At 36.0% G+C, this 26,212-nt stretch overlaps 1 protein-coding gene across 1 annotated transcript in view; it reads right to left on the reverse strand.

Moving 5' to 3' along the window:
* The window catches only part of LOC150104772 (protein inturned-like), a 369,111-nt gene that overhangs the window by 27,394 nt on the left and 315,505 nt on the right, over positions 1 to 26,212 (reverse strand). Inside the window, exon 17 of the mRNA XM_090395627.1 lies at positions 13,740 to 13,903. Coding sequence (XP_090251753.1) covers positions 13,740 to 13,903 — 164 coding nt within the window. The remainder of the gene's footprint in view (positions 1 to 13,739; positions 13,904 to 26,212) is intronic.

Here is a 26,212-nt window from a genome sequence, read left to right on the forward strand (position 1 = left end):
TAAAATACATCATTTTATATTGTGGTTAACCAATAATAGTCAGTTATACAGATTTGACCCTTAAGCACTCTTAAATAAAATACAATGAAACATAATTATGTTTCATTGTATTTTATTTAAATTAGTTACCATGTAGGTATCTAATTAAATTTATTTTCTTTTGGTATTCACTATGCAAATAATTCTCCTTTTTCCAGATGTTATGTGGGTCATGGAGAGATTCCAGATCCTTGGTAGCATCAGTCCATAATTTTTTGTTGAGATTTAGTTGGTCGATAAGCATTTCACATGCTTCCTTGAATTTAAGCTGATACCAGGTTTTGGTCCAATGTAGGAACTGCATGCCTTTCTAGTCAAATCCAATGGCATGTTTCAAGCATGGTCGGAAAGACTGCTTTTTCTCTGATGTACTTGATATATCATTTATGTTTTTCTTTTCATTTTGGAAAAGCCTGTTTCAGCTATGTAGGATAGGTTACAGGTGCAATGGATTTTGTATATACCTGGGTGAGCAAGGGAATGAATGGCATCTTTATAAGAGCTTAGTATACTTTTATTTTCATTGGTGGTCTACATGTGGCCTTAATGATGTATTTTTGTAATGTATTGTATATTCTTATGGATAATCCTCATATATAGGTGGCGCTAGTGTCCTTGGTAAATGTGGCGGTCGAGTTTAGCTAGTCTAGAAAACGTGTTTTTAAAGTTAAATATAGTGTGGCTTTTTGTTACAAATTATGCTGCAATTGTGCATCGGTTAGAAACAAGTGTCCTTCAGTGGTATTATTGTTTAGAACTGTGTTGTATATATTGTGTTTTCACTGCCGTTTGTTTCACTATAACAACGTGTAAAGATGGCATCCAACAAGAAACGTACGTCAGCGGCGCGCAGGACTTCTACTACTACACGAAAGGCTGGCTCAGCGTTAGATTTTTCGCAATGGATGCGTTGCGGAAACTGCTACATGTATGCACCGAAAAATGTGAAGGATCTGTGGTCGGTCTGGCAAAATAAGAAGAAAGAAAATGTCGACGTATGTGAGAAGTGTCGGGATAGGCTGGAGCATTTAGGAATGGAAGCTGACATCGGGACCGTAGCGGAAGAACTTCGGCGGGAGTTTATGAAAATGAAAAATGACCTTCATCTTCTTCATGAGGAAGTGGAAGTGATCGGTAAGGAGATTCTGGAAGTTAAAGCTGAGTTTAATGTGTTAAACAGAGAAATTAGGACTATAGAGATTACTTTAGCTGAAGTAACTAGAACAGGATTACATATGGGTGAGTCTTTGGTGAATGATTCAGTAATAAATAGTATGGAAGTGATTGGGAGTCAACATAATAAAACCACAAGTGGCCTAGAAGAAATGAGATGTAGTGAGAGTGGGGGGGTAAGTAATAGAGAGTTGAGTAATGAAGCTGGGAGAGTCATGCTGAATAGTGTAGAGAATGAGTCCATGAGTGTGGACTTGAATGAAGTTAAGAGTGGTAAAATATATGGTGATTCTATGATTAAGGGTATGGAGAGTGCTATGCATGAGGAGTGCTGGGCTGATGGGACAATAGAAAGAGTGGCTTTAGCGATAAAGAGAGGGCATGAAACAGACAAGATGATAGTTATGGTGGGTACGAATGACCTGAGAGGTAGTATAAATCGGGTAGGAAAAGATTTAAGAACATTATTAGATATTGTGAAGAGGAAAAGTGTCAATGGGAGAATAGTGTGCGTGCTGCCTCGTTTTGACAATTACGAGTTAAGTAGACGAGCAATGATAATGAATGATATGATTGCAAGAATGTGCAGAAAAAGAGGTCTGGAGTTTGTTGATGTTTGGAGTGTGTTTGAAGGAAAAAGGCAGTTGTATGCTAGAGATGGACTGCATCTTAACATGGAAGGACATAAGCGATTGAAGGAGTTATTGTTTTCTGAACAGGTTGAAGTTATTGGGCAGGGAAACTAATATTGAAAAGGTTGAGTGTAAGAGAGAGAAACTTTAGCACTGATTGTGTATTTATTGATCCTTATAGGCAAAATAAATTGCAGAAGAGAGGGGATAAAAATCGGCATAGGACTACGGTAGTTAGTGACTTATATATCAGTTCTAAAGCCGGTACAAGATCTAGAGGGAATCTGCAATTTTTGTATACCAATGCTAGAAGCATTCGAAATAAGAGAGAAGAATTTTTGGCATTAGTCAGTGAAATCTCACCAAAAGTTGTAGGCATTAGTGAAACTTGGCTGTCAGCAGAAGATGTGGTCACTGGAATTGAATGTGATGGGTACAGTATTTTCAGGGAGGATAGAGAAGATAGAACAGGAGGAGGAGTACTGTTGATGATAGCTGATGTGTTGCAGCCAAAGAAAGTAGTATATCATGATGATAGACATGTGAATGAGAGTTCATTTGAGGCAGTCTGGTGCGAAATAGTGACCAACGCAACCAAATATACAGTTGGATGCTGCTATAGGCCAGGGAGTACGGGGGAAGATATTGAATTCATGCATCAGCAACTTAGTGCAATGAGTGAAGGCTTAGTGATTATTATGGGGGATTTTAATTATGGTGATATCAATTGGAAGGAGGAAATATCACGTAGCAAAAAGGAAATGGAGTTCATACATCTTCTACGAGATAATTACTTGAAACAGCACGTAACTGAAGGGACACGTGGTGTGAGAGTGTTGGACCTGGTTATTGGTTCAGAGGTTATATGCATAAGTAAGGTGTCCTCGTTACCACCAGTTGGTGAAAGCGATCATGTGGTATTGACTTGGGAGGTTGCAAAATCTGTGGATTTTTCTATTAAGAAGGGGTATGTACGGAACTACAGGTTAGGCAATTATAACAAGCTTCGGAGTGAGTGTGCAGCCATCCCATGGCAAAACATATTGCAAGGGAAAGATGTCAGCAGTGCTTGGGATAAAATCAGCGGGTATCTGAGGAAAGCAATATCAGATTGTGTCCCTATGGTCAGGAGGTCAAACAAGGCAGGCATTAGATGGATGAGCAGTAGTATCAAGCTTGAACTGCAAAAAAAGAAAATGTTATGGAGAATTTACAAGGAGAAGGGCGATCAGGACACCCATGAGCAGTACAAGGCTCAAGCTAGGAAGGTTACCAACATAGTAAGAAAAGCTAAATCAGATTATGAGAAGACCTTAGCCAAAGAGATCAAGGGTAATCCCAAAGAGTTCTTCCGCTATGTGGCAAGTAAGAGGAAGAATGACTTCGGAAGGATAACCTTAGTGGGTGCTGATGGTATTGAGGTGACAAAATCAGATGTAATAGTCGAGTTACTGAGTGATCACTTCTCAAAAGTCTATCACCCAAGTGAGGATATCTCTATACCTATAGCAATACCTAATGTGAGAATTGAAGCTAAAGAATCAGAGGTATTAAATATATTGCAAAACTTAAATGCAAACACTGCGGTAGGCTTAGATGGAATATCAGCTCGGGTGTTGCGTGAATGTGCAAATGAATTGTCAACCCCTCTTACCTGGATATTTAATTTAAGTTTGAACTCTGGTATGGTCCCTAGGGAGTGGAAGTTAGGCAAAGTGGTTCCTTTGCATAAGGGTGGCTCTAAAACTGCGGTATTGAATTACAGACCAATCACCATCTCAGGAGTAGTGGTAAAAGTATTGGAAAAGTTGGTTAAAGACAAAATTCAAGAATGGGTGGATCAGGATATGATACTCTATAGAGGCCAACATGGTTTTGTTAAAGGTAGATCCTGCCTTAGCAATCTATTAACTATTCATAATAGAATAACATCCGAGTTGGACAAAGGAACTGGCTACACAGTGGTACTTCTGGATTTTGCTAAGGCTTTTGACAGGATACCCCATAGAACACTGTTATGCAAATTGGAGCAGATGGGAATGGATATTAAATTGGTGATATGGATAGGAGAATGGCTCAGGGAGAGATACCATAAGGTGGTGTATGGAGGAGCCAAGTCCAGAATGAGGCAGGTGACCAGTGGTGTACCTCAGGGCTCTGTGCTTGGGCCAATGTTGTTTAATTTGTATATAAATGATATAGGAAACGGCTTAAAGGGAGATATTCAGTTGTTTGCTGATGATGCAAAGTTGTGTAGTGCAATAAAAAATCAAGCTGATGTTGAAAGTTTGCAGGAGGATTTAAATAAGCTGGTAAAATGGGCAAAAGAAAATGGATGTCAGTTCAATGTGGAAAAGTGTAAAGTCATGCATTTTGGGATTAAAAGATTACCAGCTGTGTACTACATCGATGGAAAGGTACTCCAAGAGATTGATGAGGCTAGGGACTTAGGGGTATTGGTAGATAGGGAGATGAAGTTCAGAGGACACATTGCTAAGGTGTCCAAGATTGCACATAGGATTACTTGGTTGTTGAGGAACACACTAACATCCAGAGATAAAGAGGTTATTATTCCCCTTTATAAAGCATTGATACTTCCACATTTGGATTACTGTGCTCAGGTCTGGTCACCTGGATTCCTTGGAGATGAGGAGGCTGTGGAGAGGGTTCAGAGAAGAGTGACCAAGTTGGTGAGTGATATAAAAAATGCTCCCTACATTGATAGATTGAGAGCTTGTGGATTGCAGAGATTGGTTGATAGGCGAAGAAGAGGGGATATGATAGAAACATTCAAATTACTAAAAGGTTTTTATAGGATTGATGCAGGGGAAATGTTTCAGCTGTGTGATAGTGATGGAAGAACAAGAGGTCATCTCTGGAAATTAAAGAAGAGTGTGGTTAACAAAGGTGTCAGAACAAGATTTTTTGCCTGGAGGGTGGTGAATGAGTGGAATTCATTGCCTGACTTAGTTGTGAGCTCTTCGTCTGTAAATGAATTCAAGAAGAGATATGACAGATATTGTTTTGCTAGTTTGGGTCTCCCGCGATGAGTCTACTGACTCCATGGAGATACCCGTAATAATAATAATAATAATAATAATAATACAGGGATGGCTATGACCTTATTGTAATCTTTTTTTATTTTTGAATGTGTTTTTGTGAAGGGTTCTATGGATTGTTTTCTTGTTATAGACATTTTTCTTATTATTTCAAATTTATTCTTCAGAGACTACCCATCAGAGCAAGTTGTTAAGGGTTTGTTTTTTAGAGGATTAATAACATCTAGTTTTTGTGTAGGGTGGTGGTATGAGTCTCTATGTTGGTTTACGATAAATGGTAGGTCCTCCTACATAAAAAAGCACAATCCTTCATAAACAAAATTAAAAATATTACAGACAGCCTGAGGGAGCACATGTAACAAGTGTATCCAGAAAATGAAGTATGTTGATGTTTTCAATTTTAATAACGAATCGAATGTATCTGTGTTGAATATTTAGGTGGCTGAGGGACGAAATGGTGAATATGTCATCAACATATCTTAGCCAAACTTTGGGTTTCAGGTCACTGAATCTAGAGATCTCTGTTCAAAATGTTCCATATAAAGGTTTGCTATGGGAGGGAAAACTGAGGAGCCATGGCTGTATCTTCTTTTTTGCAGGTAGAAATGATTTTGCCACACAAAATAACCTGAATGAAGAACATGGACAAAAAAAAAGCTATGATGTTGGGAGGAAATTTGTTTTGTAAAAAAATAACTGTGTCAGTGTTTGGGACATTCATGAAAAGGGCAATAATGTCAAAACTGACTGTAATATTTTTAATTTTGTTTATGAAGTGTTGTGTGTTTTTTATGTAGGAAGGGAAAATGACCTACCAACTCCTTAAGTGCCTAGTTTCTTGGTTATATGATAGGCTGAAGTGGTAGCCTATTTTCATGCATGTCATAATGTGAGGAGAAGTGTGCATAGTGAGGTATCAACTTTTTAATTGTTTCTGTCAGCTACGTGGTTACTGAATTAAGCAATTCTGTTTTTTCTTTTTTAATGCATTCTGTATGGTTATAGTTAACTGATTGGTATATGTTAATGTCAGGTAACAGTTTGTTCATTTTTACTAGGTTAAGAACCTTTACAAAGCATTACTTTTGTTGGCTTACACCTAATTTTTCAAACCATCATCCAACATATCCTCAATATCAAAACTATTGACTTATGATTTAAATACAGACTAAGTATTTATACCAAACTTTGTACTGAGTCAAAACATGGTACCGATTAATGGAATTACATCTAAACATCAAGACAGGATTGAAGTCCAGTATAATGTGCCATTTTCATCATATAATAGTAGCATTTCTCCACAAACATTGTCACATGTCTCTTCTAGATTTACAAAGCTTAAATACAGATCTTTGATTCACACAATTTCTCAATTATCTGTCTTAAAGTGACAATCTGATTCTGACAACATTCATTTGGCTTGAACCCAGCTTGTTCTTCGCAAGTTTCTCTTTTATAATTTTTCTCAGCAATATTTCATATCCTCTTCTTAAATGTGATTGCATGAATATCACCTGGAAAACTCAGTTGGAATATTTGTAATTCTCTTATTACTTTATTTCCCTCCATATACATGGGTACTATCAGAGCTTGTTCCAATCATCTGGAATTTGATCTTATGACCAAGCCTTCTGAATTATGAAGTGCAATCACTGTAAACCTTTTATACTTCTATATTTGAAATTATTCCAGACATCTATATCTTCAGTTTTCAAGACATCGTGATCATCTTGATTGCTTTTACAGTACCCTTTCCTCTGTTTCACATATAGCTTCCAAAACATTTTACAACTTTCCTGATATCTATCTTCTATATTCTTACAAAGCTTCCATGACATATGTTTAGCTATGTATAGAAAGGCTTAGGTATCATTGATGATTCATAATAATGTTTTACAGTATAAACAACCAAGAGAGAGGAAAAAAAATTACTAAACTCACTAATATTTTGCTGGTTTTCTAACCAGCATCATCATCAGAGCACAACTGTAACTGTGATAGGCACTAAACTACATAATTGAGAAAAAGAATTTAAATTATAAATGACAGATCTAATGTCCTTATATGGCACCGTCTCAATTTAGAGAAGTCAGGCTATCAGACCTTAAAATGATAGTTTCCAATATCTTTGGTAAATTAATGCAACCACACTTCTTGAGGTTAGCTCCAGAATCATGGTTCATACCTGATGCTGATTTTAAAAATAGTCTCTCAGACTTATGACTTCTTTGTAATAAAGATGTTTTCCACCATCTGATCTATATGAAGGAGTATCCAGAGCATGGTCTGCCAATCCTAACTTACCACACAGATGATCACAGATGTCATTTTTCTTTTTTATTTTGTCTATATTAACTGAACATCCTGTTGAACATCCCAGAGTGTATATACGTCCTTGTGCCTGCAATTTGGCCTACTTTGGGCAGATTGGTAGATCAGTTAACATCCTCCTTGAGGAATGGTGAGAAATCTTGGTCTTCCTCTGAGTCTTTTTCCTGAAATCTTGGCATCAAACATTAGTTTTTGCTAAATTTCACCTCCCATTCTGTTCAAGTAATTATATCATCTTAGATTCACTCTGCTTACAAGTTTCTGAAGGCTAATAATGTCAAGTTCATTCCTAATATCTTATTTTTAATATAATTCTGCAATTGATGCCATCTCTTCACATCTCTCATTTTTCTCAGGACTCTAATATCAGTGGTCTCTAATCTTTGATCAAGTGATTTATTTCTAACCCAATTCTCAGATTATTAACTTAAAACTGGTTTGAACACTGTCTTGTAATTTGTTAATTTAGTGTTTTGGCTAATTTTTTTCTTATTCTATATAAATGTATTCAAATGACTCCTCACCATATCAGTTTGGCTTATTATGTTGTCTATTTCCATATTTAATTTGCCATCTTCACTAAAAACTGTGCCTAAATACTTGAAATATCTTACTTGTTCTATAGGTTCTCCATTGAGAATGCAACTTAAATTTTCCAAGCCTACGTTATGTTTCCAAGATATGTTACAGCTGTTATTTCAGAAGTTAGCTAGAGAATTCTGGAGACTTGCAATGGGTGGAAGAGGGGGGGGGTGCAGATGAAGGCTGAGATAGAAGTTTGTTGGTGGTTTTTTTTTTTTTTAAAAAAAAAAAAAAAAAAAGAGCTGTAGGTTGTAGTTGTTTGGGAATTCTTTATGGAATGAGCATTATGAGAAAGGCTGTTCAAGAGGACAGAGGTTGGATAGAATAAAAGAGGAAAAATAAAATCAGTTTTAGTGTTTGCAGTTATACAGTAAAGGGATGCTGGGCAGCAACTGCTCTTGTATTAATGGGTGTAACAGAAAGTGGAGGAATGATGGTTGCCAATTGACTGGAGCAGTGCCCATGAAAATACCTGTAGAATAAACACTGCATTTATGAGACAGAGTTTGAAGTGAGTCTGTAAGAGAGGGACCATCTATTAGCCTAATTGCTCAGCATTTAGGACAGCATTAAGGATTTTGAAGGATGTTTTAGGTGTACCACCACAAACATGTAAGCAGTATTCTAAGCATGGGTGGATTTGGGACTTGTATACAGTTTCAGAGTTGGATGGGTGTAAAATAGCATCTTGAACGAAAGAGAATATTATTATTTGTCACCTACAGGGAGTCCAAAAACTCATCAAGGGAGGGCATCTACTCTACAACTCTGCTTCCACCACTCACAATGCACCAACTGACTGCAACTACACCAATACCATCTACCGTCGACCACCACTAATATTTCCACAGACAATCATAAACATCCATGGCGGGATTCAAACCTGCAGCCTCTTGACTGGAGAGTGGACATGCTAACCACTCGGCCAGCCAGGTTTTTGGATGCTGAGGAGGCTATTGATATGATGTGGTTAAGCTAGAAGAGACTGGAGGAAAACGTTAGTCCAAGCAGAGAGATCCGATTTTGTCTAGTGATTTGAGTATTACTGAGGGTAAGGGTAGGTGAGTTGAGATCGCCTTGGTGAGAGAAAAGGGAAAACACTGAACATGACAAGGTTGTCCTCACCCCTTAAAGGATAGTATGTAAATTAATGTTTACGGCATTAGTTGTAGATGACCTTGTAGCCTCGGTCATCTGAGTAGAATGAGTGGAGAGTACTATTGTCTACAAAGCTGTGGATAGGATTAGTGGTGATTGTGCATAGGTCATTTATGAACAGGAGAAAGAGAGTAGGTGATAGGGCAAAGCCTTAAAGCACTCCAGCATTGATGATGAAGAGAGAGAGAGAGAGAGAGGATGCCATCTACCATAATTTGCAGAGAATGACCAGAAAGAAAGCTGGCTACTCAATTACAGTGGGTGGTGGGAAGACTAAAGGATAGCAATTTGTTTAGCAGGTTTTTATGCTGCACATGGTCAAGAGCTTTGGAAATGTCAAGGGAAACAGCACAAATCACTCTAATCCTTTCCATGATATGTGTCCAGTGGTGGGTGATGTAAGCTGAGGTCAGCTGTGCATCTTGAATGGTGAAATATGTACTAGTGGTTGCTGATTAATTTGTGATCCTCTAAGAAGTGGAGGAGCTGATTACTGATGACCTTTTACATTATTATGGAGAGAACAGAGGTGATGGCAATTGATCAATAGTTTGATGGTAGATTTCTATTGGCCTTTTTTGGAATAGAATGGATATGACATTGTTTCCCTGCATTGGGATAAGTACCAGATATGTACAATAGACTGTACAGACGATGCAGCACGGGTGTTATCCCTGGAGCACAATGTTTGAGAACAATTGGAGAGATGCCATTAGAACCAGAATACTTTTTAGTATCCAAGTGACTCAGTAGTTTTCTGATGTCTTTTTGCTGAAAAACTACAAGAAGTACATGGTGCTTGGATTCCAGTATGGCAGGAGCTGATTTCCCTTGGTCATCTATGCAGTAGTTCAAGGAAGAGTGATGCCATGAATTCAGCTTTATTTTTGGGTGAAGTAACAGTGGTGTCATCAGGATGAGAGAGGGGGGTGGAAGTGCAGGGAGCAGAACTTGCATCCATTGGCCTTCGCAAGGGACTAGAAGGCACAGCTTCCATTGGACAGGAAGCAAGTTTTTTTTGCTGTTGGCCTTTATGAAATCAGATTTGGATCTACTGATGACTGATTAGCATATATTGTGTGCTTTGGTATATATGAAGCCAGAGCTCTTGAAGTGAGCCACATGCAGTAAGCTAAATTTTTTCTTCAACTGCTTTGATATACTTTCAGTTGAACCTGGGCTTGAAAAATATGAGGATTATAGGCCAAATGGGAGTGGGATATAGGCATTCATGTCTGAGAATAATTTCTGTGACTCGTTTGCAGTAGGTATTAGGGTCAGATGAGCAGAAACAAGAGTCAGACCAAAGGAAGGAGGAGTCGAAATTCCACAGACTGGGAGTGGTTGGAGGGTGGGGCATTTCCCCTCTCGCATTCTGTGAGAGGGGAAACTAGTACAAGATTGCAGTCAGTTGCTAAGAGAAGAGGAGATATCTGCACATAGCAAAGGGAACTCTAATATCAGGTTTAATGCCACTTTCATTCGTAATCTGATCCATATAGATGATGAATAGGAGTAGAGATAGTGTGCACCCTTGTCTTACACCTGATTTGACATCAAACTATTTTCCTGTACTTCCTTCAATTCTAACTGCCAACTTACAACTTAGACATAGACTATGTATTGCTCTGTATAATGAATGGTGTTGTTTACCCCATATAATTTTAATGTTCTGATAAGCTTTTCTCTGGGCATCTTGTTGTATGCCTTATCCAGATCTATGAAACTCAAGTACAGATTTTTGTTATACAGGTAACCCTTGTATAATGCGGTTTCGATATAACGCAGTCTACAAATTGTAGCATCCCTTTTCAATGCGCTTTCAATATAACGCGGTAACCCTTTTTTTTTTCCCCCATATTTTTCACTGCAGGACTTAAAAATCAAATTTTATATTCGTTAAATTTGTGTCTGCCCGTATCGTGCAAGTAGTTATAAGTATCGAATTTAGTTTTATTGCATCACTGAATAAGGTACTGTACAGAGGCTTTTGCAGTCTGTGTCATTCTCAATAAATAGTGCAATTAGAGACAGATGGAATAAAAATGGCGCTAAGTAATAAATCGCATGTCCCCTCTTACAGAAACTATGCTGTATAGACTTAAGCAAAACCATATGTTGCACTGAAACACGGTATCCAACTAAAAACTATTGTCCAATTTTTCAATTATGAAATAAGTGTTTGTTTTATTGCATTTGAAATTCTTGATGTCATTATGACAGATCACAAAGGCTAACTTAAAATAAAAGACTACCAAGAATTGAAACATGCCATATAATGAATGTGTGGGTTCGACTGCCACCTCAAATGCAAACAAGAAGCCATAAAATTCAACCAAGGGTAGAAACATTTGTGTGATTTGAGCCAGTCAGTACTGAGAAGTTCCATTGGAACGATAAATGACACTCTGTTGTGAATATGTTAAAACTTATAGTGAATGTTGTTATGACAGTTTCAGATGTTATGGAATTCGATTGAAGAGAATTATCATTTCAACTCAACACTTGTCGGTTGTTTTTGTGTTTGGGTTGCACGATCTTTTATTAATACCGCACCAATCATATGCATGTCTTTATAGCAGCTGTCTTGTGTAAAACAAAATTCAGCTTATACATATTGTAACAATTAAAAAAAAAAACTTGAATAATTTATAAGCATATAAAAGGATATCACCTGTAAATTGTTGACATGCCAACAATATTCTCAGACGTGGGTTTACTCTATAAAGTGTTTATTGCTGAAAATTGTCTTCGTTTTCTGCCAGTATAGTGCATTTAAAATCATAAGTGTGTTAATCTCAAACTGAGCAGTTTATTTTCTGGTGAGTTACATACATGTGAGAATTATACAAATGATATCCAAAAGATTTCAAGTGGTGACGACCTCCGGCCACTTAAAGAACATCTACGAAATGTTATTTCTGAAGACAGTGATGATGATTAAAATATGTGCTTTATTTTATTGTGTCTAAAACATTTATGCATTATGTGCAATGAAATTTATGTACAATTTGTAATTTTTATAATTTTATACTACGTATTTGTCTCATAGTTTATGTTTTCTTAACTTACATGAATTACCTGAATTAAATACAAATATTGTTTTTGTTGGATATGTCATTGTTGTTTATATAATTTAGAAAAAAAAAAACGATTTCAGAACCTAACCCTACCTTTTCTATGTGATCTAAGTCTCGTATAACGTGATTTATATAATGCGGCATTTCTATGGAACCTAACATCTGCGTTATACGGTTACCTGTATTCCCAAGATTCCTAAACTATTTGTTCTTCAAGTTTTTCCACTATTTTTCTTAGTCTCCTCTCAAGGATGCCTTCATAAATCTTACATGGAATACTTAGTACTGAAATTTTTCTGTATTCTCAGATTGTTTTATTCCCCTTTTTATACATAAGAACTGTGAGAGCACTACTCATATAATCAAGAATTTGACCTTCAGAATTTTGCAGTATAGCCACAGCAAAACTTTTATACCTCCACATATGAGCATTTCTGGTTGAATATATCGTCTACTCCAGTTGCTTTTCCACATTTCAGGCTTCTGATAGCGTCTTGTACTTCAAGTATTGATATTAATTCCTATTTGCATTGCTCTTGAATATTTTTTATTCAAGAGCAATGCAATAACATCTAGAATATCATTATCTTCACAGTTCATGTCATCTTTATCATTTATAATTCCTTTTACAGAGTTCTCTTGTCTCCATTTCTAAGCTTTTTCAATAGCCTCCAACATTTTGCCACCTTCCTGATTATTTATTGAAGTCTTCTCGTGACTTTTGCTTAGTTACTCTTACACATAGCTTAGCAATCATATATTTTTTCTGTATTATTTAAGGGCATCTCCCAACTTATTTGCAAGGAATTTCCAGTATACTACTTCTTTTCCAAGATTGCATCTTTGTCCTACTACTTTGTCTTAACTACCTGTGTCCAATATGGTGTTCTTATTTTTCTATCCTTGCAGACAACTTCACTAGATGCCTCCCTAGCTGAATCAATCACTTTTCTTCAGAGTTTTCCAGCTAGATTCCAAGGTCTGGTTCTTGTTTTTGAACTCTTTGACTTTTTTTCTTGAATAATGTTTGCATAGCTGAGTTTACAGTTTAACCTGTAAAAGCTGCTCAACTTCAACTTTTTATTTTATTTTAAAAATTTTCTTACATATTGTTCTTTTCAATGCGATATTCATTTTTATCCTACTTAACCCAGCATCAGTAAGGTGGCAGTGTCACAGTTATTTCTTTTTATATCTTTGGTCTGTGGCACCCCACCTTACTAATGCCGGGTTTAAAATTAAGTGATGAATGCTTCCAATTTCAAATTCTTTGTATGTTCATTATTCTGAATCAGCATGAAGATATCACTATCAATAATATCACAGTCAATGAGGGTTTTATTATTTCTCATATGCTCTCCACGTGAACTTGTGCATATCTTTATGCTGGTAGTAATGACTATTTTGTATTCTGAGCAGAAATCCAGCAGATACTTAACATTATTATTAGATTTGCTTTTTTCACCAAAATTTTCCAAAACGTTTCTGTATGTTTGATGGAATCATGATATAAATCATCATATAATAACTATATTATTTATTTACTTATTTGTTTCTCATTTTTTTTTCTTTTCTGATTTCTTAAAGTGGATATTGTTATATGCTTGTCCTTAAGTAGTATAAAAAAATAACACTCGTTCTTCCCATTTTCATTCTATTTTAACATGCATATATAACCCAAATACCTTATACAAAACTCCTTCACTACTAGTGCGGGAATCTGCATCTGAACTAGTTGAAGTCTGGCCACTGTGGTCTCTATCACCTTGCCATCCTGAAGATGATGTCAAATCATCACTATTACCATGGGACTGGGAAGTGTCAGCATCTGATTCTCCATCTGCCTGTCCTGTTTTATAATAATAATAAAAAAAATTAAAATAATACAAATATAATTGAAAGAAATCTACCAAGCAAAAATCTTAAATGAACATCATTAAAAAATTTTAATTTAGTATAATTAATATAATTTCTTCTTGAGTAAATCAATCCAGAGACTGGGTAGCAGTAGCAGTATAATATAACATCCTGTACTGTGCCTTTCTTTTTTTATTTCATCATAGTACTTAGCTCCAATTATTACTGTTAAGTTTTTTATATAAGAAATTCTTGGTCTGCTTATTAGATCCTTTCCTTCCACAGTCCCCTCCATTAGTGACTGCTCTTCTTAAACCATGTTCAAAACTTTTTCATTAATTTTTCTTTCTATCCAACTAATTCTCATCATTCTTCACCAGACCCAAAGTTCAAATGCCTCCAAGTTTCTGGTGCCTTATTAACTTTCTATCTCTCCAATTCACTTTATTTTTTTAAGATTTAAAAGATTGGGTTACAATATCATTCAAGGCTTTCTCCAGGTCAGGAAAAGCAATCAAGTATTTTTATCATCATCAAATTCCTGATATGTACTCTTAGGGGCTTACAGGATACTATCAGAGCACTACATGAAAAAGCTACATCACTACAAACTTCCTATCAACAAGTTTCCTCCAAATGAATCTGTTATCATTTTAAGACTTCAAAATTATCATATCTTATATTTCTCTATTCTCTTTTTACTGTATCAATCCACCTAGATCTGGTCTTCCTTTGGGTCTTTTTCCTGCCACCCTAGCAAAGAACACTTGTTTTGCTAACCTTTCTTCTCTCATTCTACTTGAGATTAGCTTTGCTAACACATTCCTAAATGCTAACAGCAAGATCTTTCTTAATATCCTCATTTTTAATATGATACTGCGATTCATGCCATCTGTTCACTCCCCTAATTTTTCACAGAACTTTCATATCTTTGGTGTCCAGGCTTTGATCAAGTGTTTTATTTCTAACCCAGCTCTCATATCCATAAGTTAAAATTGGTTTTAATGATGTCTTGTACACAGCTAGTTTAGTGTTCTGACTAATTTCTCTATTATTCCACATAAACTTATTCAGTTGACCATACTAGCTTTGCTAATTCTGCTGTCTCTTTCCACATTTAATTTTTGCCTTAAATAGCTAAAAGGTTTTACCTGTTCTATAGGTTCTCCATTCAAGATGAGGTAGATGTTTTCTGTGTTTCTGCTTATTCTCACTGTCTCTGTGTGTGTCTTTTGATTGCTAATTTTCAAACCAAATACTATGTAATAGTTATTTAGTTTGGTCAGGGAATCCTGCAGGTTTGTACTGCATTTATTCAGAAGTATAACATCATCTGCATAAAATAAAGAGCTGAGATTAACATCTCCAATTTTATTGGGTTTAACACCACTTACCTTTATAATCTGATCCATATAGATGATGAATAACAGTGGAGATAACTTACATCCTTGTGTCACACTTGACTTAACATCAAACCATGTTCCTGTATCTCCTTCAATTCTAGCTGCTGACTTACAACTCAAATACAGAATAAGCACTGCTTGATATAATGTCCCATTTACACCATATAACTAGCATTTTGAACAGCTTTTCTTTTGGCACTTTGTCTTATACCACTCTCAGATCTAAAAAACTTAAATACAGATCCTGGTAATATTCCTATGATTTCTCCACTATTTGTCCTAAAAGGAAAAACCTGATTCTAACAGCCTCTGTTTAGCTTGAACACAGCTTGTTCTCCTCCACAATTTTCTTTAGTTGTTTCTCAAGAATACTTGCATAAATCTTACTAGGAACACTCAGTACAGAAATTCCTCTGTAATTCTCATATTCAGTTTTATTTCCCTTGTTTACAGAAAGGATTTATGAAAGCTCTATTCCAATCATCCAGTATTCAAACCAAAGACCAAGCCTACTGAACTGTTTATCGCTAATGTTTTGGAAATGTTTCATTAGCAAATGCAAGAAATGTGAGTTGTGTCAGAAGTGGAAGAATGAAGTGACTGATACCAAGCATTCTGAATTATTTTTCGTTGTTTCAGAAATATTTTTAGCAAATGCTAATGAAACATTTCAAGAAATGTGGTCATACTGCAATGATATAAGCTGGGATTGTAAAAGTGTTGTGGAGAAAGCAGCAGAAGCAGTGAATGATAGTGCACAAAATATGAATGAGAGTTTGAAGGAAGTGGTTAAAAGTAATGATGTGGATGATGATGATGAGATGCCAGTACAGAAAGAGACAGTACATTTAGAGGACAAAATGCAAGCCTGAGCAACTGGAGAAAAGCTTGTGGCAATTTTTTCTCCAGTCCTACAGCAAGAATGGGAAAAGGATAAAAGTGTGAGAAACTGGGAGAAAAGAGAGAGTATTGTATGGAGATTTGATGATAAGAGGTATACTTAATAAAAAAGTGATGAAAGAATGTTTCCAGGTGTGAAGATAAAGGATGTTAGTGAAGTTATAAGTTTGTAGAAGAAATAAGTGAGCAAATTACTTGTTTTGGCAGGTGCAAATGATTTGCAAGTTGAGAAATATGCAATGAAAGAGGATATGAAAGAGTTGTTAGAAGTGAAAATAAAGAGTAAGAATGTAAAGATTGGGAGTCTTCTGCCTTGGTATGATAGGACAGAACTGAAAAGAAGGGTCATGATTGCCAAAGAGTTAATAAGAAGATTGTGTGTAGTGAATTTGATAGATGTAAGGATTTGTATACGATGATGATGCACTGCACTCAAATGGTTTTGGAGTTAGATGCTTGGAGAAAGTGTTGTTCAGTGAGAGTATGGAAGTGCAAAATCAGGAAAACTAGAGATATTAGAAGGGAAGCAATCAAACACATGCCTAGCCACTTCTGGGATAAATTAGTGTGAGTGCACGAGTGCAGAAATAGCTACCCTGGGATAGATAAGTATGAGTGGATTGTGAACAGCTGGGTTTTGAATCTGAATGGACAAGAAATGACATTATATAAGGTTAACTATGAGCCCAAGGGGATGTTGAAATGCATGTACATGAATTCCTGAAGTATCAGAAATAAAAGACGGACTTTTTGGCACTGGTCAGCTCGACTTGGCCCAATAATCATTGCCATCAGTAAGACCTAGTTGTCAGAGAATGATGTAGTTACAGGGACATAATTTAATCGATATTGTATTTTCAGAGAAGACAAGGAAATAGGGCAGAGGAGGTATTATTAATGATAGCTGAAGAATTTTAACTAACATAAATAGAACTTAAGGAAGATTTTAGATCTGATGGAAATGGTTCACTTGAGGCTGCCTGGTGTGAGATAGAAGACAACAGGACAAAATATATTGTTGGTTGCTGCTATAGACCTAGGGATCCAGGGAAATGGTTCACTTGAGGCTGTATGGTGTGAGATAGAAGACAATAGGACAAAATATATTGTTGGTTGCTGCTATAGACCTAGGGATCCAGAAGAAGATGTAGATGACATGCATTAGCAGATTAGCACAATGAGTACAGGCCGAGCAATTGTCGGAAGGAGGAAAGGGTACATGGCAAAATTGAAATGGAATTTATACAGTTACTAAGGGATAATTACCTGAAAAGAGCACATGATGGAAGAGACCAGGTGTTTGAGAGTGTTGGATCTGATAAAAAAAAAAGCATCCATGTGAAATTGCAAGTCATTCTATCAAGTAGTTTGTATTATACAGCTGTCTGAAGCAAAAGTGTTGTCTGTATCCCTTGAAATGGATAAAATTGAGTTGGAAGTTTATTTTTCACTTGGTTAGACTATAATAAATTTAGTTTAATCCTTTATCCAAGTGTAAGCAAACAAAGTTTGCACCTAAAGTAACTTCAGGACTGAGGCAACTTGTAGTAAAGGTGGACCAAACACTCATCACTCCTTATCTCAGTATCTCCCATAATGCAAAGCACATCTCCTTGAGGACATCTATAATGAAATGCATTAAGGGAAGGGACACTAACCGGACTGTCCCACTGACGAGATCTCAATAAAGGTCGAAACCGGTCTGGGTAGTGGCCCTTCCCTTAATGCATAGCATTATACATGTCTGCAAGGAGATGTGCTTTGTTTGTATTATGGGAGATACTAAGACAAGGAGTGATGCGAGCTTGGTCCACCTTTACTACGAGTTGCCTCAGTCCTGAAGACACTTCAGGCGCAAACTTTGTTTGCTTATACGTGGATAAAGGATTAAACTAAATTTATTATAGTCTAACCAAGTGAAAATAAACTTCCAACATCTTTCTCTAAATCCAGAGTAATTTAATAATAAGGTGGTACACTTTTCGGCAACTCGTATAGGTAAATATAACCTCTCCATTGCTTCTGCCTTAGTATCACCACTTCTGGGTCTGGCTCCCACTGACGACACCTCAATAAAGGTCGCAACTGGTCTGGATAGTGGCCCTTCCCTTAATGCATAGCATTAAACATGTCTGCAAGGAGATGTGCTTTGTATTAAGGGAGATACTGAGACAAGGAGTGATGCGAGCTTGGTCCACCTTTACTACAAGTTGCCTCAGTCCTGCAGATACTTCAGGTGCAAACTTTGCTTACACTTGGATAAAGGATTAAACTAAATTTATTATAGTCTAACCAAGTGGAAAATAAACTTCCAACATCTTCCTCTAAATCCAAAGTAATTTAATAATAAGGTGGTACACCTTTTGGCAACTCGTATAGGTAAATATGACCTCTCCATTGCTTCTGCCTAAGTATCACCACTTCTGGGTCTGGCTCCCACTAACGAGACCTCAATAAAGGTCGAAACTGGTCTGGATAGTGGCCCTTCCCTTAATGCATAGCATTATACATGTCTGCAAGGAGATGTGCTTTGCATTATGGAGATACTGAGACAAGGAGTGATGAGAGCTTTGGTCCACCTTTACTACAAGTTGCCTCAGTCCTGAAGATACTTCAGGTGCAAACTTTGTTTGCTTTATACTTGGATAAAGGATTAAACTAAATTTATGATAAAATTGAGTATCGTGTGGTTATAAAATTCTTTATAAAAGAAAGTTTAACAGCAAAAGAAATTCATAAAAGTTTATGGGCACTCTTCTATTTCGTTTTCGACAATTAAGAAATGGGCTGCTGAGTTTAAACGTGGCCGTACCAGCCTTGAAGATGATCCACGTGAAAGATGTCCAAAAGTGTAACAACATCAGAAATCATTGATCAAGTGCACACCCAATATGGTATTGGATGACCGGCAAGTCAAAGTGCATGAAATTGCTGAGACTATAGGCATTTCAAAAGAACGTGTAGGATATATTTTGCATAAAGAATTGCTAATGAGAAAGCTTTGCACAAGATGGGCGCCTGCTTGCTCACATCAGATCAAAAACACACTTGCATGAAAATCTCTGAACAGTGCTTGGAGCATTTTAACATGAATAAAACCGATTTTGTGAGTCACTTTATTACTATGGATGAGACTTGGATTCACCATTACACACCAGAATCTAAACAGCAGTCAAAACAGTAGACAGAAGCCGGTTGTTCAGTGCCAAAAATGACAAAGTCGGTTCCATCAGAAGGAAAGGTCATGGCATCGGTGTTTTGGGATGCTAAAGGCATTTTGTTTATTAATTATCTTGAAAAGGGTAAAACAATAACCGGGGAATATTATTCCGTTCTTTTAACCAGACTAGACGAAAAAATTCGCGAGAAAAGACCCGGTTTGCAGAAGAAAAAAATCATCTTTCATCAGGACAATGCACCTGATCACAAAGGTGTTTTGGTAATGGGAAAATTAAGGGATCTGCACTATAAATTGTTGGAACATTCACCCTATTCCCTAGATTTGGATCCCTCTGACTTCTATCTCTTCCCAAAACTAAAACTCTTCCTCGCTGGTCAGCGTTTTTCTTCGAATCAAGAGGTGATTGCAGCTGTAGAGTGGTATTTTGCTGATCTTACTGAGAACCACTACAAGGACGAGATAATGGCGCTGGAGCATCGCTGGAATAAATGCATTAGTCTTGAGGGAGATTATGTTGAAAAATAAAAATAATTTTGAACTTATGTGTTTTTTCATTGTTAGGCCGAGAACTTTTCAGACCACCCTCGTATCTATAACTGCAATAGCAGCTCTACCTCTGATCAGGTAAAGTGACCATGCAGTCTTTTCCTGGGAGATTACTCAACATGTGGAAATTTCAGTCAAGAAAGGGTTTATGCAAAAATATAAAGGTGTCGATTATGACAAACTTAGAGGCAACTTGAAGCAGTGGTATGGTGTATGAAGTAAGAAACTACATGGAATGAATGTCATTAGCGCACGGGAAGAGGTCAAGGATAGTTTGAGCAAGGCAGTATCAGAGTACATATCTAGGGGTCAGGAGGATAAACCAAGCAGGGATCAATCGGATGAGTAACAATATAAATCATAAGCTGGAGAAGAAAAAAAAAAAGCACTATGGAAAGAATATAAACAAAAAGGTGATCAGCATGGTCATGAGCAATAACAAATACAAGCAAGAAGGATAACTAGTACAGTAAAGAAGGAAAAATCAAACTTTGAGAGAAAATTAGCTAAGTAGGCCATAGTAAATCCAAGAGGGTTTTGCTATGTAACATGTAAGAGAAATAATAATTATTATGGAAAGATTACTTATACTCAGTAATGTTGGTAGTAAAGTGAGAGAAGCAGAATTAATAGTTCAGTTACTTATTGATTATTTTGCAAGGATATATCATCCAGGTGGTGCCTTTGCAGTTACTGATGTAAGAATTTAAGCAAATGAACTGGAGGCACTCAGTATATTGAAAAATATCAATGCGAATACAGCAATGGGTATGTCAGCTCACATGCTACAAGAATGTGCAAGCGAACTAGTAGTACATCTGATGAAGTGCATCTGACTTTAATCCAAGTCTCATATCAGACAAGGTTCCAAGGGAGTGGAAAGAGGGTAAGATAATTACATAATTGTGACTCCAAAAAGGAAGTAGCAAATTACACACCAATTAGTATCTCAGGAATGGTAGAATGCTTCCTATGCAGATAGACTGGAGGTATGTGGGTTGCAGTGCTTAGTTGATGGGCAGAGGAAAGAGAAGACATGATAGAAATGATGAGTCTTTTGACTCCATGGAGTACCTGTATAAATAATAATAGCTATGCAGTGTAGCTGCTGTCAAACTGTTATGCCTCCATATCTGAGCATTACTAGTCAAATATCTACTTCAGCTGCCTTTCTACATTTAAGGTTTTTGATAGTTTTTTCTACTTCAAGTACTGATAAGTATTCCTGATCGTATTCCTATTGAAGTGTTTTCTATCACAGTGCTGTCATTGCTTGTTTCATTTAGCAGTTACTCCAGACATCTAGAATGTTTTTACATCACCTTTATCATCTCTGATTCCTTTTACAGTACTCTTTTTCTAAGCGTCTTGAATGCCCTTCAGAATATTTTGCCATCTTCCTGATATTTATTTTCTATGTTCTTATCAAAGGCTTCCTATAAATTGTTTAGCTCGTTTTTATGTGGTGCTTCACTTTCTTACATTTTTCTCTGTATTTTCTGAGAATACCAGCTGACTTATTTGCCAGGAACTTTTGATCCACTTTCTTCTTTTCCTTGACACTTCTTTAACTTTCTGAGTCCACCATGGAGTTCCAATTTTTCTATCCTTGCAGGCAACTTTACCACTGCCTCTCTGGCCAACTCAATGTTTTCTTCATGGTTTACTGCTGAGTCTCCAAGGTTTGGTTCTTGTTTTCAATCTGTGTATTTTTTTTTTAAATGATGTTTGTATATTTGAGTCTGCCATTCAACTCTGGATGCTGCTCAACTTTGATTTGCTGTAAAACTTTCTTACACACCCTTCTTTTCAATATGAAATTCAGTTTTATCATGCTCAATACTAAAGGGTGATCACTTAAATTTCAAATCCTCTATATACTCTTTTGTCTCCTGAACCAATGGGAAACACCACTATCAACAATAGCATATTCAGTCAGACTTTTCTTATTTCTTGCATCTTTCCTCCATGTGAAGTTGTGCAAATTTTTATGTTGGAACATGGTAATAGTAATGACTAGTCCATGCCCTGAACAGAAATCCAGCAGGCACTTACCATTATTATTAGCTTTGCTCTTTTCTTCAAATTTTCCTAAAATATTTCTATATAGCTGCTAATCATTTCCTACTCTGCTGTTTAGATCTCCAACAAGGACAAACTTTTCCTTTTTCATTGTCAGCGTTGTTCATTGTTAAGAGTTGTTCATAATAACTACTATGAACAACTCTTATTTATTATTTTCTGGACAAATCTCAAATCTGCCTGACTTGACAAAGAAGAGAGCAATTAATTTTATTAATGGATCTCTCATGAATTCTACTCCATTATCTTTCACACAGATGTTCCCAATTCCTGCTGTTTCCATTTTCCAAAAATATTTCCTTAATCACTGTTCATCTCCATTAATTAATTTGGAAACATTCCTCTCAATCAGTTAACACATTGGCAGCAGCTATTCAACACTCCTTCAAAGTTCAACTCCAAACTCAGAGAACAAAATTTTCTTCCTCTACATTCATTCCTCTACTTCTAATGATCTCCTGGAATAGTCATTCCTGTTATACATTTCCAGAAGAGTACAATGTATGGCTCTTAAAGCTCAATAATAATAATAACAAGTTTCTACTTTCTCCTTAACTTTTTTTGCTATCCACATAATAACAGACAACAGCTGAACAACGTATTTTTTCCTACTCTAATGTTCTTATCATTATTATAGTAAATTTTAATGGATAAAAAGGGAGAAAATTAAAGTTTATTAAAAAGTCAACAGCTTATATTTCACTAACATCATAACACAAGCAACTGAAGCAGTTCACGCACACCAAATTACCTAACAGTAAAGCTGCCTTGAACATGAATATTCACGATTTTAACTAGTATCTTTTTTTCCTCCTCCATTAGCCAAGCTGGAAGAGAAGCATAGGCACTTGCTAAAAGTAAAGATTTAAAACAAATCAATCAGTTCCCGACCAGGATCCTTGAAAATCCTCTCCATTCGTCTGGCTTTTCTTAGCCAGCTTTCCTTCCAGGTACATGCTTGAGGTGACTGCTTATCATGATAATTCAGATTGCAATCTAATCCAAGATTCATCTAAAGAACATCCTTCCCTCAACCATTCACAAACCGTGTGTAGTTTAGCACTACAACAATGACAAGTGGGAAGGTCTCTGTGACTTTTACTTCTTTATTCAGTGGTCAGACTACTGTTTCCAATCTCCAAATCCAAATATTTCTTGCAATCTTGTTACAGAGATTATTCATGATGTCCCACCCTATAGTTGGAAAACCAAAAGTCATGGTTTTCCAACTATAATCTTTAGATGATGTGTCAGGCCAGTCCAAGAAAAAGAAACAGCTTATTATAAATGGCTTCAGACAAAAACATGCTTCATGCACAGCCTACAATGAAGCTATAATAATTGCAAACATAAAAAGAACTAAGTCTAAACTTGCTGCCTGTCCAATGGCAGTTATACCTTCTAGTCCCTTTTTTAGGACCAGAAGCTGTTGGCCATACCTTTGTTCTGTATGTGCTTTTACCTCTTCATCACTCAAATGGTAGCACTTCAACATCATCTAAAGATAGGGCTAATTTACTGGCATCATTCTTCTCATCCAACTCCTACACTGATAAAGGAAAATCGCATCCTTCTTTACCTCAAACACAGCATCGCACATACCTTTTGTAGTCTTATGTCAGAAGAATCTTAAAAACCCTGGATATCTAAAAGGCCTTGGGTCCTGATAGAATCCCACTATGTGTGCTTAAGATATATGTTCCTGAACTAACGCTTGTTCTTTATCATCTATACCCTATATCAGGGGGGGGGGGTGTTCAACCCGTCGATCGCAGAGCAATTTTTGGTCGATCTTTTGTTTATTCCTCCTTACTTACAAATTTAATTAAAACTGAAAACATAATATTTTATTTATCATTATTTTGTATTATTTTTAATTCACTTTAAGTGTATTGCTATTGTTTATTTATTTTTCGTTAAAACTGTCAAATCAGTAATTTTCTTATAAGTCTGGGTAAATGAATTAATTTGAATCAGTGGAAGTCAAACAGCGAGCCGAGTGAATACAATTATAAGCAAAGTGTAAAAACTCGATTGTAGTTTAAATATTCCAAAGCACATCACATTGATTTTTTACTTAGGTTAAGTCCCATGTGAATATCGTAAAAAAATAAACTTTGTTTGTCTCGGTATAGTTTGTATTAGATGTTTTTGTAAATAGCTCTTTTGAAGCTAACCGTATATACTGCTTTAATAAGAATATGTCAGAGTGTTAAAAACAAAGGCAATGTTTTTGTCGCCAAAGCTGTACATGGCTGCATTAGAAAGATTGTTATTGAAACTTGTATGTATGAGAAAGGTTTGCAGGCTCTAAGTGTAAACATCTCCGAAGTCAGTCAGAAAGAGTTCAAACAACTTTCCGATGGCCTGCAACTTACAATCAAAAGAAAGCGGAGGAGAACAAATGGCATGCCGAACTTGAAACTTAAGATGAAAGACTTATACCGATTCTTTGGGGGGTTGCTAAACTTCATGCGAGGTCTCAGAGGAGGCCTAATAAAAATGGACTGAAGCAAGCAGAAGGGATCCCGGTTCCAGAATTGCTGTCAGAGAGGAGGACGCCCACTCCAGAGTGACTGTCAGAGAGACTGATCGGAACCACGTTGCTTGAGAGAGGAGTTTCCTGCTTCCAGAAAGGAGCTTCTCGGTTCAAGACGTCACTAGAGAGAGAGAGACCACTTCTAGGCCACAGACAAGGTTTCAAATTGCCAGAGAAAAGTTTCCAGGCCAGGTTAATGTCAGACATTCACCGGTGTGTTGCGTTTTCATTAAAATGTGATGAATCAAACGACTTCACTGATATTGCTCAGTTAATGGTATTTATTTGCATGGTATTTCAAGATTATTCAAGTAAAGAAGAACTTTTGAAAATTATACCATTATTGGGAAGGACTAGGGGAGAAGACATTTTTTCGTCATTTGATAAATTTGTGAAACAACACAAATTTCCGCTTTTTAAACTTGTGTCTATTACTACTGATGGTGCTCCTGCAATGATAGGTAATAAATCAGGCTTCATTTCATTATGCAAAACGGATGACAAATATCTAGATTTTTTAATGTACCACTGTATTATTCACCAACAAGTACTGTGTAGTAAAAGATTAAATACAAAAGATGTTTTGGATATTACATTTAAAATTGTAAATTCTGTTCGAGGAAAAAGCCCTGCAACGGCAGTTATTTAAATTACAGGCAGATGATGATAGGGAACTTCTGCTGTACAATAATGTTCGCTGGCTCAGCAGAAGTCAATTTTTAGAAAGATTTCTTGTATTAATTAACAATATAAAAAATTTTCTTGATGAAAAAAAGGAGATATTTATCCACAATTGAGTGATAAAAGATGGTTGTTACACATAATTTTTAGTAGATTTCTGTATGAAATTAAGCAATTTAAATTTAGAGTTACAAGGTAGAGATAAAAATTTAATTGATATGTTAAGTTCAATAAAAACTTTCCAACAATACTTACTTTTATTAAAGAAAAATATAAATGACCGCGAATTTAGATATCTCCCATATTTATTAAAATTTTTTGAACAAAATCAAGAAATCTTCGCTATGATTTAAAAGAATTTATTCGTGAAATAGAATTAGTTGAGGAAGAAATAAATTCAAGATTTAAAGATTTTAATAAAACTGAAATGATTGTATCTTTTATCAATAATCCATTTCAAGAAAACTTGAACATCACAGAAATTTCAAATAAAATTAGTGGGCTGTTTGATATAAACCAAGCTGAAGTAGAACTTGGGATAATAAACATTCAGAATAATTTACATTTAAAATCAATAAACAATGAAATCATTTGGAAGTATGCACATGAAAAATTCCCAATATTAACTGATATTGCACGAAAAATTCTGTCGTGTTTCGGATCGACATACTTGTCAGAATCTGCTTTTTCAAATATGACCGTCATAAAAAATCAATTACGAAACCAAATTACAAATGATCATTTGGATGATTGTCTGCGATTGGTCACTTTTTCATATCAACTTGACTATGAAAATATTGCGAGGTCCAAACAATGCCAAATTTCACATTGACTTTTTTTTTTTTTTAATCAACCAGCATTTCCTGTAACTTGTGAGTTTGTAATCAATCTGTTGTTTTTTCTAACTTTGGTTTTCGAAAATAGAGAAATAAATATTTTATTCCACTATATATATTTTTTTTTTTTTGT

This window comes from Typopeltis vanoorti, chromosome 7 (assembly GCF_054136105.1).
Source record: "Typopeltis vanoorti isolate ZY-2024b chromosome 7, IOZ_Tvanoo_1.0, whole genome shotgun sequence".
NCBI classification, from domain to species: Eukaryota; Metazoa; Arthropoda; class Arachnida; order Uropygi; family Thelyphonidae; genus Typopeltis; species Typopeltis vanoorti.